The sequence below is a fragment of the Prenolepis imparis genome, unplaced genomic scaffold (assembly GCF_030444845.1).
Source record: "Prenolepis imparis isolate NDT839.2.m4 unplaced genomic scaffold, iyPreImpa1.0 SCAF_5, whole genome shotgun sequence".
NCBI classification, from domain to species: Eukaryota; Metazoa; Arthropoda; class Insecta; order Hymenoptera; family Formicidae; genus Prenolepis; species Prenolepis imparis.
The window spans coordinates 17,309,597-17,323,707 of record NW_028141163.1 but is presented as its reverse complement, the minus strand read 5'-3'; the positions used below and the strand labels follow the sequence as shown (position 1 = coordinate 17,323,707).

General features: G+C 32.5%; 1 protein-coding gene across 2 annotated transcripts in view; it reads left to right on the top strand.

The window, feature by feature from the left end:
• Positions 1-14,111, top strand: part of LOC145935903 (receptor-type guanylate cyclase Gyc76C) — a 101,911-nt gene that overhangs the window by 54,970 nt on the left and 32,830 nt on the right. For both annotated transcript variants that reach the window (XM_083037680.1, XM_083037681.1), the window contains one exon: positions 6,331-6,528. In XM_083037680.1, coding sequence (XP_082893806.1) covers positions 6,331-6,528 — 198 coding nt within the window. The remainder of the gene's footprint in view (positions 1-6,330; positions 6,529-14,111) is intronic.

Here is a 14,111-nt window from a genome sequence, read left to right as displayed (position 1 = left end):
TCCTGTTTACGTAATGCATTACGCTAGTAACATTTTTTTTTTTTTATCGAAATGGTAAACACGTTAATAACTCATTTTATTGATCTATCTTACACAAATTTTTAACATACCTACTGTTAAACATAAGGTCTATGCACACTATACGTATCATTAGAATCACATCAACGTAACGTTAGATATTTTTATATATTGTTTTTAAATAGATAATACACGCTGACTGCGTGTGTCATAGAAATCGCAAAGCATATTTGGACGTTTCGTTTCCTTTAATATCATTGCATATAATGTGTATCGTCAGTCATTAAAGCTTAATTTTTTGTTGGCGTTCAATGGATAATCTAATTCTTTATACTATGTTTAATTAATTAATTAATATAATATTTGATTGTACAAAGAATCTTTGAAATCTTATATAGTTTATTCTTTGCGTAATAATTCCAACCATTTCTTACTTTTTCTTTTTTCTTGTCCATCGACTGCATTAATTACAAATTCGCTTAGATTAAAATCAAATTAAATCGTATGTGAGATAGCAAAGATGGTGGCCGTCAATTAACGATTATTATGTATGGAAAACAGTTTGACAGAGCAAGATGACGTTTCATATATAGCATACGCACTGTAAAAAAATTTAGTAAATTTACACAAATAATAGGTGTAAAAATTACATGATTAGTCTTGTAAATATAAGAAATCATGTAATTTTACAGAAATTATGTAATTCCACAAAATTATGTAGATTTGTCTTTTATTATGTAAATATATCTTCTTTTATATGGAAACTTACGAAATAATATGATATTTTAAAGATTTTATATAATTATCTAAATTTTTGTAATATCACTCAATACAACAATAATATTCTATATACCGTGTTTAATAATATGTTTAATAATATGTTTAATAATACAATTATAAAAAATATTTTTACATTATCGTTTTATAATTTTACATACATATTGTAAATTTATTTTTGCAATCAGCTTAATTACAAATGAAGAAATTAATTTTTTACTTGTATATACTGCAAATTTACAAACGCGTGGAAATTTACAACTATTATAGTGGGTCTTAAAATTGCCCACTATAATAGTTGTAATTTTACACAAAAATTTTTACAGTGCGTACACAGAGAGAATTTTCTCTTAGAATTTAATTTTACTAAACATACATATAGTAAAATTAATCAAACATATTTTATATTTTATTGTAATAGATATTATTATTTTTCAGAGATATTCTCATAAAATTCTTTCCATATACCATACTGTCCCAGGATTACCATGATTTTCAGGGTAAATTCCAAGAGAAAATTCTTTCTGTGTGTGAATCGCCCTTTAATACTCGCTTCGGTCCGGATCGCAAGTGCTGGATACAGGTGTTACAGTACCACCTTGCGCTAATCCAGGTGTTTTCGCCCGCAGGTATGCGAAAAGCGAAAAAAAAAATAAAAATCGTGGAATTTGCACTCGCTGGTACGCACTCCTACGATGTAAACTAGTCTCTCTCACACGGTTCGGTATATTTGTAAATAGAGCGTTTATTGGCGATTTTGCATAATCGGCGCGAGAGAGCAGCCGTAATAGGCGCGGCGCACTTGGCTCTTTCAAACGCGCAGATCGCAATCGTATATAATAACCGTTCGCGGGTGGGTAATGCGGTCCACATGCGTGCGGCTGTGTGTAAATTGCCCGCGTATATAAAGTCGGTCTCTATTAATAAATAATAAGGCGCGCCGGCGCGCAAACGTCGCTACTGTTGACCCGACTCTTGATGAAGGAAGTGTAATTTAAATGAGCGGCGGATTAAGGAGAGGAACGAGCCGGACTTTCACTGCGCAGAATTTTTCGCCCTGCTGTGGTTATAACAGTGTGCGCGAAACGGATCGAGATATCGCGTTAAAAAAACAGACTGACGGGTTGATCTGAATGTAGAATCGAAGAGTGATTTACGCAGCCACGGGGCGGAAATTGCCTTATTTTTTCGAAAAACTTTTCTCAGCACAATTGTATGTATATTTTGTATACGTTTGTATACGCTTTCCGTGTGTTTACTTTGATTGATATATCGAGGGAAATATATTTTCTCCGACATACATACACAGTTGGAAAATTTGTGTTTTCTTGTTAAAAACGGTCCCCGTTAAAATTTTTGTGTTAAATATTTAACACATTCATGTGTTAATTTAACATATTGCTGTTATGTTAATTGGACTCAAATGTTAAATTATTAAAACAACTTTAAAAAAGTGTAAAAATAACAATGTATATCTATTTTTAATTTTACACAATAAATATGTTCCGTATTATTACAAGACAAGATTTATCTGTTAAAATTTACAGGAAAAAAATGTTAATTTTACTTTATAATATAAGTGAGGGTGATAAAATGTAAAATTAACAATTTTTTTAGTTAATTGTTACATTAAAACTATGTTAATTTTACACAAAATTTATTTTAAGTTTGCATTTATTTTATGTTAAAATATTAACACAATATTCGTGTCACCATTTAACATATCCGTATTATGTTAAATTAACACAAAAATTTCTGTGGACCGTTTGGGACAGGTGATATTTGTTCAATTTAACACAAATTTTTCAACTGTGTATAAATGCTGTTACGATTTGGAAAAATACGAAAATGACATTTGACAAGCGTCAGCGTCCATTTGCGCAAAGGTGTATAACGTTGATATGCAAATTACGTGCTATAAATGTGATTATTGGATGCGCGTATGCGGCACATGCAAAATCAGGAATGCGAGGCATCCAACGGGAAGAGTAATGTTTTTTTTTTTTTTTTTTTTTGTAGTGTTTCATGAAACCGCTTTAACGGTGCTGTAACAGGCGAAGACTGCACAAATTCATGACGCTGTCATACGAGCCTCTTTCCAAAGCCAAACTCATCAACTTCACTTTTTGTCATTTTTTTTTTATTTGATGATACTAAAATTAAGGAATTTACAAAAAGTGAAGTAAATCAGTGACTTTTTTTAAGAGGTTTATATACATATATTGCGGTGCGATCTTTCGAATAAACATGAACGTTTTTTTGCGCAGTAATGGAAGTTGACTTTCGATATAGGATTAAAAAGTATAGAGATTTTTCTTCACTGCTTAATTTCTTTTCGTTTAATCAATAATATTAATTATTTATTTCTTCTTTTCTACAACCGTTAATGGAATTTTCGGTATATTAATATAAAGGCATGTATAAGCTGTGTTAAGTAATGCGATGTTGAATATGTTGAATAGAATGTTCTTTCATTGTCCCATTTATAATTTTATACTTAAAAATTATTTTATTATGTTTCGATCGTATCTGTTTTGTCTTTCCACAACGTGACCTAATTGATTATATTTTATTAGCAATTCATTCCATAAACATTTAGATTTCATGCGAATAAATATGATAAAGTCATTGTCAAATTTTCCTATCTTTATGCATAATAATATCGATCTTCTTTACATTAAGAAATTTTTGCAAAGCGCACGCATATGCTTCGGACCGTGTCAATTTATCTCACAAGATAATTATATATGATATCACGAACCTAGGTAAACCTCTTACTAGATATAATGCTAATAAATTGTTCAGGAAAAATCGTGAATGCAAAATAGTGTGTAATTTTTTAATACACGTTATGGAATGTATAGTTTCTATTTATGATGTAATTATATATATATATATATATATATATATATATATATATATATATATATTATATACGAATTCCATCGTGTAAATTAATATGTTCCCTTATCTACATATAGAGTGAATCAATACCGAGAATAATATCGAGTAGACAAATGTGCTAAAATATACAATTACACAAATCACAAATATCTAACAATTTTTGAGTAAATGTAAGTTAAATAAAAACTTTGAATTTCTATATATTCGGAGAGATTTTTTTTTATTTAAAAAAAATTGTTTGCGTGTGTTTCAAAATTTTGTACTATTGTTATAAATTCTCTCATGTTATTCTATTATTTCTGACGCTACGCGTATTTGTAATGCGTATTTAAAATATACCCATTACATTTAAATGCAGCTTGATGCAGCTGGAAAACTATTCCTATATTTCTATCACATATATGGGAGCTGAAAATATATACTTTCTTTCATGAAATCTCAGCTGAATTCCGTTAACATTAATCAGTAACTTTACACGTTATTTGTATCGCGATCTAATCATCCGCATACACAGAGAGAATTTTCTCTTAGAACTTACCATGAAAATCATGGTAATCGTGGGACAATATGATATGGAAAGAATTTTAAAAATATGTTTGATTAATTTGATCATACTTTTAGTAAAATTAATATCAAATATATTTTATATTTTATTGTTATAGATATATTTATATTTTATAGATATTATTATTTTTTATTGTGCATGATAAATATTAATCAGAGAAATTCTCATAAAATTCTTTCCATACCATATTGTCCCGCATGATTACCATAATTTTCAGGGTAAATTCTAGAGAAAATTCTCTCTATGTATGAACAGTTAAAAAATTTGTGTTAAATTTAACAAATATCACATGTCCCAAACGGTCCACAGAAATTTTTGTGTTAATTTAACATAATACGGATGTGTTAAATGATGACACGAATATTGTGTTAATATTTTAACATAAAATAAATGCAAACTTCAAGTAAACTTAAAATAAATTTTGTGTTAAATTAACATAGTTTTAATGTAAAAATTAACTTAAAAATTGTTAATTTTACATTTTATCATCCCCACTTATATTATAAAGTAAAATTAACATTTTTTGTTGTAAATTTTAACAGATAAATCTTGTCACTAATAATACCGAACATATTTATTGTGTAAAATTAAAAGTAAATACACATTGTGTTATTTTTACACTTTTTCAGTTATTTTAATAATTTAACATTCGAGTTCAATTAACACAATAGCAATATGTTAATTTAACACAAATATTTTAACGGGGACCGTTTTTAACAAGAAAACACAAATTTTCAAACTGTGAATGGCATAGTTCGAATAGATTTATTCCGCTGACTATGTGGGAACAGCCCGATACACCCTATACAGATCTGGTCCAAGTTGTATTACAATGAGTGCACAATGTAACCGCGAACAACGCGGCCTACAAAAGGGCTTATTGCACGTGTGCGAACTCTTCGACGACGGTTATAATTTCAGCTCTCATTGCCAGGCATGTAAATTAGCGCGCCAAGTCGAAATGACTCTACGCAGAAAAGTATTGTTTGCTGAAATTCAAATTTGCATAATAACCAAGCGTATGATGTCGCGAGCTGGACGCGAGCCGGATATACCGGGTGAGCCGTAGGAATGCGCATCGAGAAATGAAACTGCGGGTTTAACACCATGAGTAATATATCGCCGAGTCAGCTATTATGGCATAAACGCACGTGTGTGTGAGAGACTTTCGTATTTATTGTAATGCGCAAACCGATGAACTTTTCACCATGCAAAATTGATTGCGATAAACTTTTATCGCGTAATTGCGAACGATAAGGCAACTGTTATTGCACAATGAAAGCTTATCGCAGAAAATGACTTTATTAAGCGCGGTAGGATTGACATAAAATTTTTTTGCAGACAAAAATATACTCGAAAAATATTACGATTGTGAATATAAGAATATTTTTCAAAATACTAATTTTAAATATAGGGTGTATACTCCCGGGAAAAACCTTGAAAACCTGGTATTCTCAGGGAATTTTGCTCGACCTTTAAAAATCAGGGGAATTCTCATGGAATTTGATTGGGATTCAGGGAATTTTTTAAAAAATTATTCTTTTGTTAATTTTATTCTTATTTAGCAACTTAAAAAACATATATCTAGATCTAGCACATCTTGGCAATATTTAAGTTTTTATTAAAAATTTCATGTGATTTTTTTTTATTGACAATCTATTTTTAGTATCAATATCTTATATAAATTATAAATTTCATAGAAAATTGTTCAATTTTTTAATAGATAATATTTAAATAAATTAGTACTCTATTTATTCAATAAATAATTAAATAAATAATAATTTAATAAATAATTTAAATAAATTAGTATTCCTTGAGACATTTATAATAAATTATTTTGTGCTCTATATTTTTACTTTTATCAGGGAATTCTCAGGGAATTTTTTTAGAAAATTTGAATAGACACCCTGAAATATACTTGTATGCGAATTTTCAAGGAAGAGGCAAGCCAAAATGATTGAAATTTGATCTTTCCCTTCTTTTGTGCAAGATATTAAAAAGAAATTCTTCCTCCTTCAATTATATCTTGCTTGAAACTAACGAATAGTTGTATCATTGTGTTTCAGGTCAACAACGATCCGAACATTTTGTCCAACGTTAGGCTGGTGTTGCGATGGACCGACACGAGGGGAGAGACTACCGAAGCTACCAGTGCAATGATCGACATGATCTGCGACGGGGTCGTGGCCTTTTTCGGACCGGAAGGCACCTGCCGCGTCGAGGCAATTGTCGCTCAATCCCGCAACATACCTATGCTCAGTTATGTGAGTAAATATTACACATTTTTATTATTTTCTAACTTGATTCTATCGTCTGCTCTTCGTCCGTTAATAAGTTATAGTTAGTATAGGGAATTATATATTAATAGCATATATCAGTGAGTACGCAATGCTGATGATCTAGACTCCCACATAAGCGCGTTGTCTCATTTTGTGACGCCCAATGGTTATTTTATTTCGGCTTTTTCAAAATAGAATTGAAAGTATGAGCAACTCTTTTATATTTTTACACATTAAAATTAATATTGCTATGTGTGAAAAAAAAATTATATTAATAGGGCTAAAATTCTAAATAATCAGATTTTAAATCAATTTTTCTGTGCGCTACAAGTTTATTTAAACTGATAATTGAATGTTATGCTTAATAATAATTGATAACCACAACTGTGATAATCAGTAATGTATTGCGCGTAATTGAAAGGAAATTAATTTGAGAAAATCCGGATTTTGTATTGCAATTATACTTAATTATGATATCAAAAGCAAGAAGACGTGTGCATTTTTTTCTTGCATTATACGTCGAAATAAAATAATTCTTTCGTATGCCATCACTTGCTTATAGATTGATAAAAATGTGTCGAAGATTTTCTTTTTGCTTCGGAATAATAAATTGTCAGCTGTCAAACGGTTCATTTTCATCGAAAATATATGTATAACATATGCAAATTCGATCATTATTTTTACTAATAAGATAGCAAAAAAAAGAGTAATTTTCAAAAGAAATTATAGTTTATCAATTTGTATTAATGCGAATATAATATTACTTATATAAAGAAACACTAATTTACTTCGTATTCTGCAAGAAAAAAAATTTACATAATTCTTCCCCTTTGACGTTATAATTCAATGTGAGAGACGAAAAACCTCTTAAAGACGTTATTACGAGGACGGGAGAGAACTTCGCGGCGCTCTCTTCTTTTTCTTTCTCTCGCTCATCGTTACCGATGATTTCGTATGCGGACTCGCGCAGAGAAACCGGCTGAAAATCGTTTTTTGCCGGCGTGAGAACCGTAAGGTTGCAGGGCGCCGACGAGAGAAGACCGAGTCTTGGTGCCGCGTCTCCCTCGGCGCGGTCCACCTTAACGAAGGTGGAGGAGGCGAGGTGCGCCCGATAAATTGAACACCCGCGGCGTGACAATATAATTACGGGGCGTGCGTGCGTGTGCTGGTACGATATGCGTGCAACGTCACGACGGAGCACGCAATCGCGGACCCGATTCGATATCGCCGATATTTACGAGGGAACGAAGCGCCGTGCTCTCGCTATTTCGCGAAATTCATTTTAGATGATCTTCGATACAGAGGAAGAAAATTTAAGTACACACAGAGAGAATTTTCTCTTAGAATTTAGCCTGAAAATCATGGTAATCGTGGGACAATATGGTATGGAAAGAATTTTATGAGAATTTCTCTGATTAATATTTACAATAAAAATATTATAATAATATTCAATTAAAAATAATATTCACAATAAAAAATAATAATATCTATCACAATAAAATATATAAAATATGTTTGATTAATTTTATTATACATATAGATAGTTTAGTAAATTCTAAGAGAGAATTCTTTCTGTGCAGAAAATAAACTTCAGGATTATATTTACACAGTTGAAAAATTTGTGTTAAATTTAACAAATATCATCTGTCCCAAACGGTCCACAGAAATTTTTGTGTTAATTTAACATAATACGGATATGTTAAATGGTGACACGAATATTGTGTTAATATTTTAACATAAAATAAATGCAAACTTCAAATAAACTTAAAATAAATTTTGTGTGAAATTAACATAGTTTTAATGTAAAAATTAACTAAAAAAATTGTTAATTTTACATTTTATCACCCCCACTTATATTATAAAGTAAAATTAACATTTTTTTTCTGTAAATTTTAACAGATAAATCTCGTCACTAATAATACGAAACATATTTATTGTGTAAAATTAAAAATAGATATACATTGTGTTATTTTTACACTTTTTTTTAGTTGTTTTAATAATTTAACATTTGAGTCCAATTAACATAACAGCAATATGTTAAATTAACACATGAATGTGTTAAATATTTAACACAAAAATTTTTACGGGGACCGTTTTTAACAAGAAAACACAAATTTTCCAACTGTGTATTTATAAAATTAGAACGCGTACGTTATTTTTATTATTCGGCAAGTAATGTGCAATAAATGAATTTAATTAATCATGACAAAACATTTAATGTCATCACAATCACATTTTATCAAAGTGAGTTACATTTCTAATTAAAAAAAGTGAAGGCTATGTTTTTTCCCCTTACTTATATTTTTCCGAAAAAATGTATTATCGCATAATCAATTGTTAAAAGCGATGATATATAATGGTATAAAAAAAATTAAATAATTAATTTATTATTATTAATGAATTATACCATCTAATGTATGAACATTTTTTATTGGATGAAGTAAGAGGATTTTATGAAGTTATAAACTAGAAAATTTTAAAACGTTTTCTTTGCTACAGTATTAAACTTATATAACTTTGACATGACTTTTCAATTTATAGACTTTCAATTTATAGCCGGAAACTTCTATATAAGCTTCCGTAGAGTAGCAGTTTAAGTTTAGACATTAAATTCATTGCAGCGCACATGATCGCGTGCGCATATCTTAAGATCTTCTTAAAAAATTATTAGAAAAACTTTTAATGAGAGATTATAAAATATAAAAAAAAATACAGAATATTATGTTGTATTTAACACAACTGATGAATGGGAGCTTTTTGCGAACGTTACAGCTCTATTATGAAACATTATATTACAACGGTTCATTTGCAAAGCATATTTAAACACACAATTCGGATTTCTACTATATACATATATATACTTAAACTTCCGCACATCATTACGCAAGTGTAATGAGATCATTTTTCAACGTGATTGCCGCGATAAACACATATCTAACGAAATAACCCATCGTTATAAGGCATCGGCTATTCGCGCTCGTATACTTACGCACAGCCCCGTCTCTGTAATCTATTCTAAAGAAAAAGGATTCGCGCGAGCCGGAAAGTCAAGAAATCTAAGCACGTAAAGCCACGGAAAATTAGCCTCGGGTCTTCAGCGATGCGCGACCATGCTCGCCACAAAGTCACGAATCCAGCTACTTAACAACATTCCGGCAATGCCAATCGTATAGTCGCATCACCTGCAGCCCCGCACACACACGCGTATATAAACACGTATCTATATATTATGCACCTATACGGCTCGAGAATTTTGCTTTGACGTTCAACACCGCCGCTTCGCGTTTCCTCTTTCCTTTCTTGTCGTGCGGCGATTAAAGTTATTGGCGTTCCTGAGCTTATGTAAAATAATCGCCCGCTTTAAGCGAGACGAATTGATACGACGACGAACGGCACGTGTGCTTTGTCAACCGATCTATATTACGGATGCGAATCGAAAGTGATATTTTTTAACAGAAATATCGCGAATAGCAAGCATAAGAAGTAATAAAATATATTTCATTATATGCTAAATTAATAATTATATATAAAATAAGTTAATAATTTTATTCATGAAGAAATAAGTATGTTAAATTATTAATTTCGAAAATACATATTTCTATGTATTTTATCGAACAATAATAATAATTGATTAAAAATAAAAAATGTTGCTAATTGAATGTAGCAAATTGACATTGCAATAAAAAAAATTTAACTTTCTTAGTAAACATCTATTATAGAAAATAGAGAAACCTTTTCGAGATATACTAGAAATAATCGGCATTTTTCTCATCGTACGCAATTTTAAATTCACATTAGGAATTTATTCGTAATTTGCACGAAATAAAACGAGCCGAGTATCAAGTCGAACGACCTCTTATGTGAATTGCAGCGATAGGGGCAGAGGTCCCTCGTGAAATAAACTGCTGAAATAAACGGAAAAGCCGTCCGCTGTGCGCGGTTATATATTACTGTGGAAAGTTTCGCGAGATTCGATCGCAATCGCCTTCGACGAGTCGATATACATAAATCTTTTCCGCGATTAACTTTAAGCCTCACTTAGCTGATCGATCGAACGAATTACGACACGCGTTCACGACTTAAAGAACGTCCGTTCAAAGACGCATTTTGGAACGAATACACGGGAAAGTGACACTCGAACGCCGAAAGAGGAGAGACCTTCGGATTAATTCATATCAATTCATGACGAGAGACAAAAAAATAAGTATGCAAACGATGGACGAAAAAAAACCGGAGTAAAAAAATTGCTGTCCGCGACAGGGTTTAAAAAAACCCGGGTTTTTTTAAAAAGCCCAGCCCAGTGGGTTTTTTTTTTAAACCGGGTTTTTTGGAGTTTATTGGGTTTTTGGGGGTTTTATTGAGTTTTTTGGGATTTTGTTGGGTTTTTTAATTTTTTTAATTTTATTTTTTATAATTCGCTAATGATTAAGAAAATTGGCTATTTAATTGGCACAATTCCTTATTATATGAATTAATTTTTATTTAATTTTTTTTATTTATTAATGTAACAGACGTATATAATACATAGTCTATAGTCTATAGTCTATACACTGTATAGACTTCATTTATAATATTATAAAATTTTTAGCATTTTTGGATGGGTTTTATAAATGGGTTTTTAAGTAAGTTTTTTAAAGTGGGTTTAACCCAATAAAACCCGGTGGGTTTTATTGGGTTGGGCCCACTTAGTCAAACCCTTCGTCCGCGATCTCTTGTTGTAACATAAAAAAGAAAGCAATAAAAATTCGTTAAGTATTCATGCATTTATAAAGAGAGTATGACGAATAAGTAACGCAAAAAAGAAAAAAAAATTCCCATTGGACAACATCGATTCTTTCGATACAAACATTTTGTATTCTTGGGTACAAAAAGACAAAGAGAAGATCGGCGCCGATCGAACGCGAATGTAACTGGCCCTTCTCTTGGCACGTGAGGGACACAGTGCATAAGTATAAGGAGCTCTAGCACTACTTTACTTTCACCTAGTTTCACTCGTCGTTTGCTGGCAGAAATCGCGCCACAAATTTCTGCGGATTCCTTGTTCCTACGACACGCGTAGTTAAATTTCGTCGAGCGACGGACTTTTTTTTTTTTCACCGCATTCGTCATACGGATGTTTGTCGTGCGTTTACGTTGCCGTTTCCGGCAGATTGTTTCCTCTTTTATTGCCGTCTCAGCGGCGAATTTTTATATCCGCGAACACGCGCGGATTATCAAGAGATTATCATGTACTATTGGTTTTTTTGCTTACTTTCTGATGACACGGAGTTGCTCTAAATTTTTGAGAAATGAAAAAGATTATTTAGGCGATTAAAAATATCATATGTAAAACCTGAAACTCTTTTACATATTCGCAGAATTAAAAGAAATAGAAAAAAGCAGTTTGCGCAGTTTTCTTTAAATTATTATTTTATGAGAAGAAATAAAAATAATAATTTTTGACACACTTTATAAAGCTATTTTAATGTGTTACAGAAACATTATTAAACTCGAAATATTTTTTGCGAAAGAAGAAATTATACTTACTATAAAAAGTATTCGACGTATCGCGCGTTGAATAATTCGTTAACAGTTTCATGAGCAGATGCCTGCCATATTCCATACGAGATCAGTAAAAGGAGACTAAAAAGAAACATGAGATAATTTAAATGAACCTTATCTATCGCGTGATGCTATTTTGGGAAGGATTAATCATACTAGTTCTACATCGTACATGATACGTAAATCAACAATCGGAAATATTTATACTCGAATCTTACAAAAGTGCATACACATTTGCATTTTCCGGATCATTCATCGAGCGAGCAACTCGATTGCGTGGGTCATCTTGCTCGTCGAGGCGTCCATTTAGGTACATATCCGTAGGTGGATCCTCAATGCCCACCTATGCGGCAACAGATATCTCTCGTAAGGCATATGGGGTGCTGCACAAACCGTGGTGGGAACTTTGGACAGGTAAAGGCGACTGTATATGTGTGCTCGTACACACGCATGCTCGCTCGTGTGCAACGTCGACTGGAAAACCACCTGTTGATTGCACTCCCGCGCGGGACGACGACGACCTAGAAATCGAGAAACGATTCGCGTGGCTATCAAAATGCCGGTGCATTTCGCGAGCCAGCTGTCGTCACGGCGTTTAACTCGCATTTATTTCCGCGCGACGACAAGTATTTCGACATGTAACGATAAAAGTGAAGAATGACGAGGCGAGATGAGATGGGATGAGATGAGAGCTGTCAAATTTGTAAAAATAAGTCTTTCTCAGGGATTGGAGGAACGCACGCGTGACCCCGAGGGACGGTGTACGATCCAGACGGTTCTCACCGCCGTGTATTATTATTGTACCGCCGGTGCATTTGCATGAAAACTGCTGATTCCCCTGACCTTCGCGGTCTATTTATAGCGCAGTCTGCGTGATGCACTCGTGCGGACGCTTACCTGGTCCGCACGAGTCGCGTAGCTTCGTGTCAGCCCGACATTTTGCTCCGATCCCGTCTTTTCTCCTTCGCCCTCGAAAGCCAGTAGCAGCATGATGGTCTCTTTGCGGCCGTCGTTAAGCAATCGTTAAATCTTTCTAGTTAAATAGTCGCTATAAATGCCGCCTTTGAATGCGGGCCGGAAGTAAAGCTGGGACGATTCTCGATGCCGCAAGCAGTTTTTGTTCAGGTTCTGATAAAGGACCCCGCACCAAATACGTATAGGATACGTTCGGTTTGGCTGTTTTTCATGTGTTGTGGCTTATGACTTGCTGAACAAAAGATGTAATAGCCTCAAAGCTAAATATTTGATAGTTATTACTGAGTTACAGCCAGTCAAACAACTCGCAAAGTCCTAATTTTTCGTGTTTGACTGACTGCAAATCAGTAAGCATCTATTATTTAGCTCTGAGTCTGTTACATTTTTTGTTCAGCAAGTCATAATTACATGTGAGAAAATCAGCTAATTTTATCGCGATTTAATTTCATCTAGGATTTATTTTATAGGTTTACAAACCCCGTACTAATCACAAAATTGAATCTTGATAAGATTAGCTGGTTTTCTCATATGTTGTAGCTTATGATCTGCTGAACAAAAAATGTAATAGGCTCAAAGCTAAATAATAGATAGTTATTGACATTTACAGCCAGTCAAATACAAAAAAAACTTGGGCTCTACGAGTTGTTTGATTAGTTATGTAACTATTTAACTTTGAGGCTATTACATCTTTTGTTCAGCAGGACATAAACTACAACATACGAAAAAAACAGCCAATTCCACCGAAAACCAAAATCCTATATGTATTTGGTGCAGGGTTCTTTCTACATTCTGTGCTTTTTTCTTTTCTAGCTTTTGCAATGTACGTATTTTAAATAGAGAAAAAATTATTAAATCTTTATAATAAAGCTAAACATACAATTCTTCTGCATGCTTGCAGCTGACAATAAGGAAGTTAGCGCATTGATAGTTACGAATGCAAACAAAATCCTTAATTACGCGCGTTTCTTCCTTCGTCGGCGAACAGAATAGCGGCTCTGTTTCAGCCTGTCGGTGATATACATGTACGAGAAGACTTAAAATGGGCCACTTAA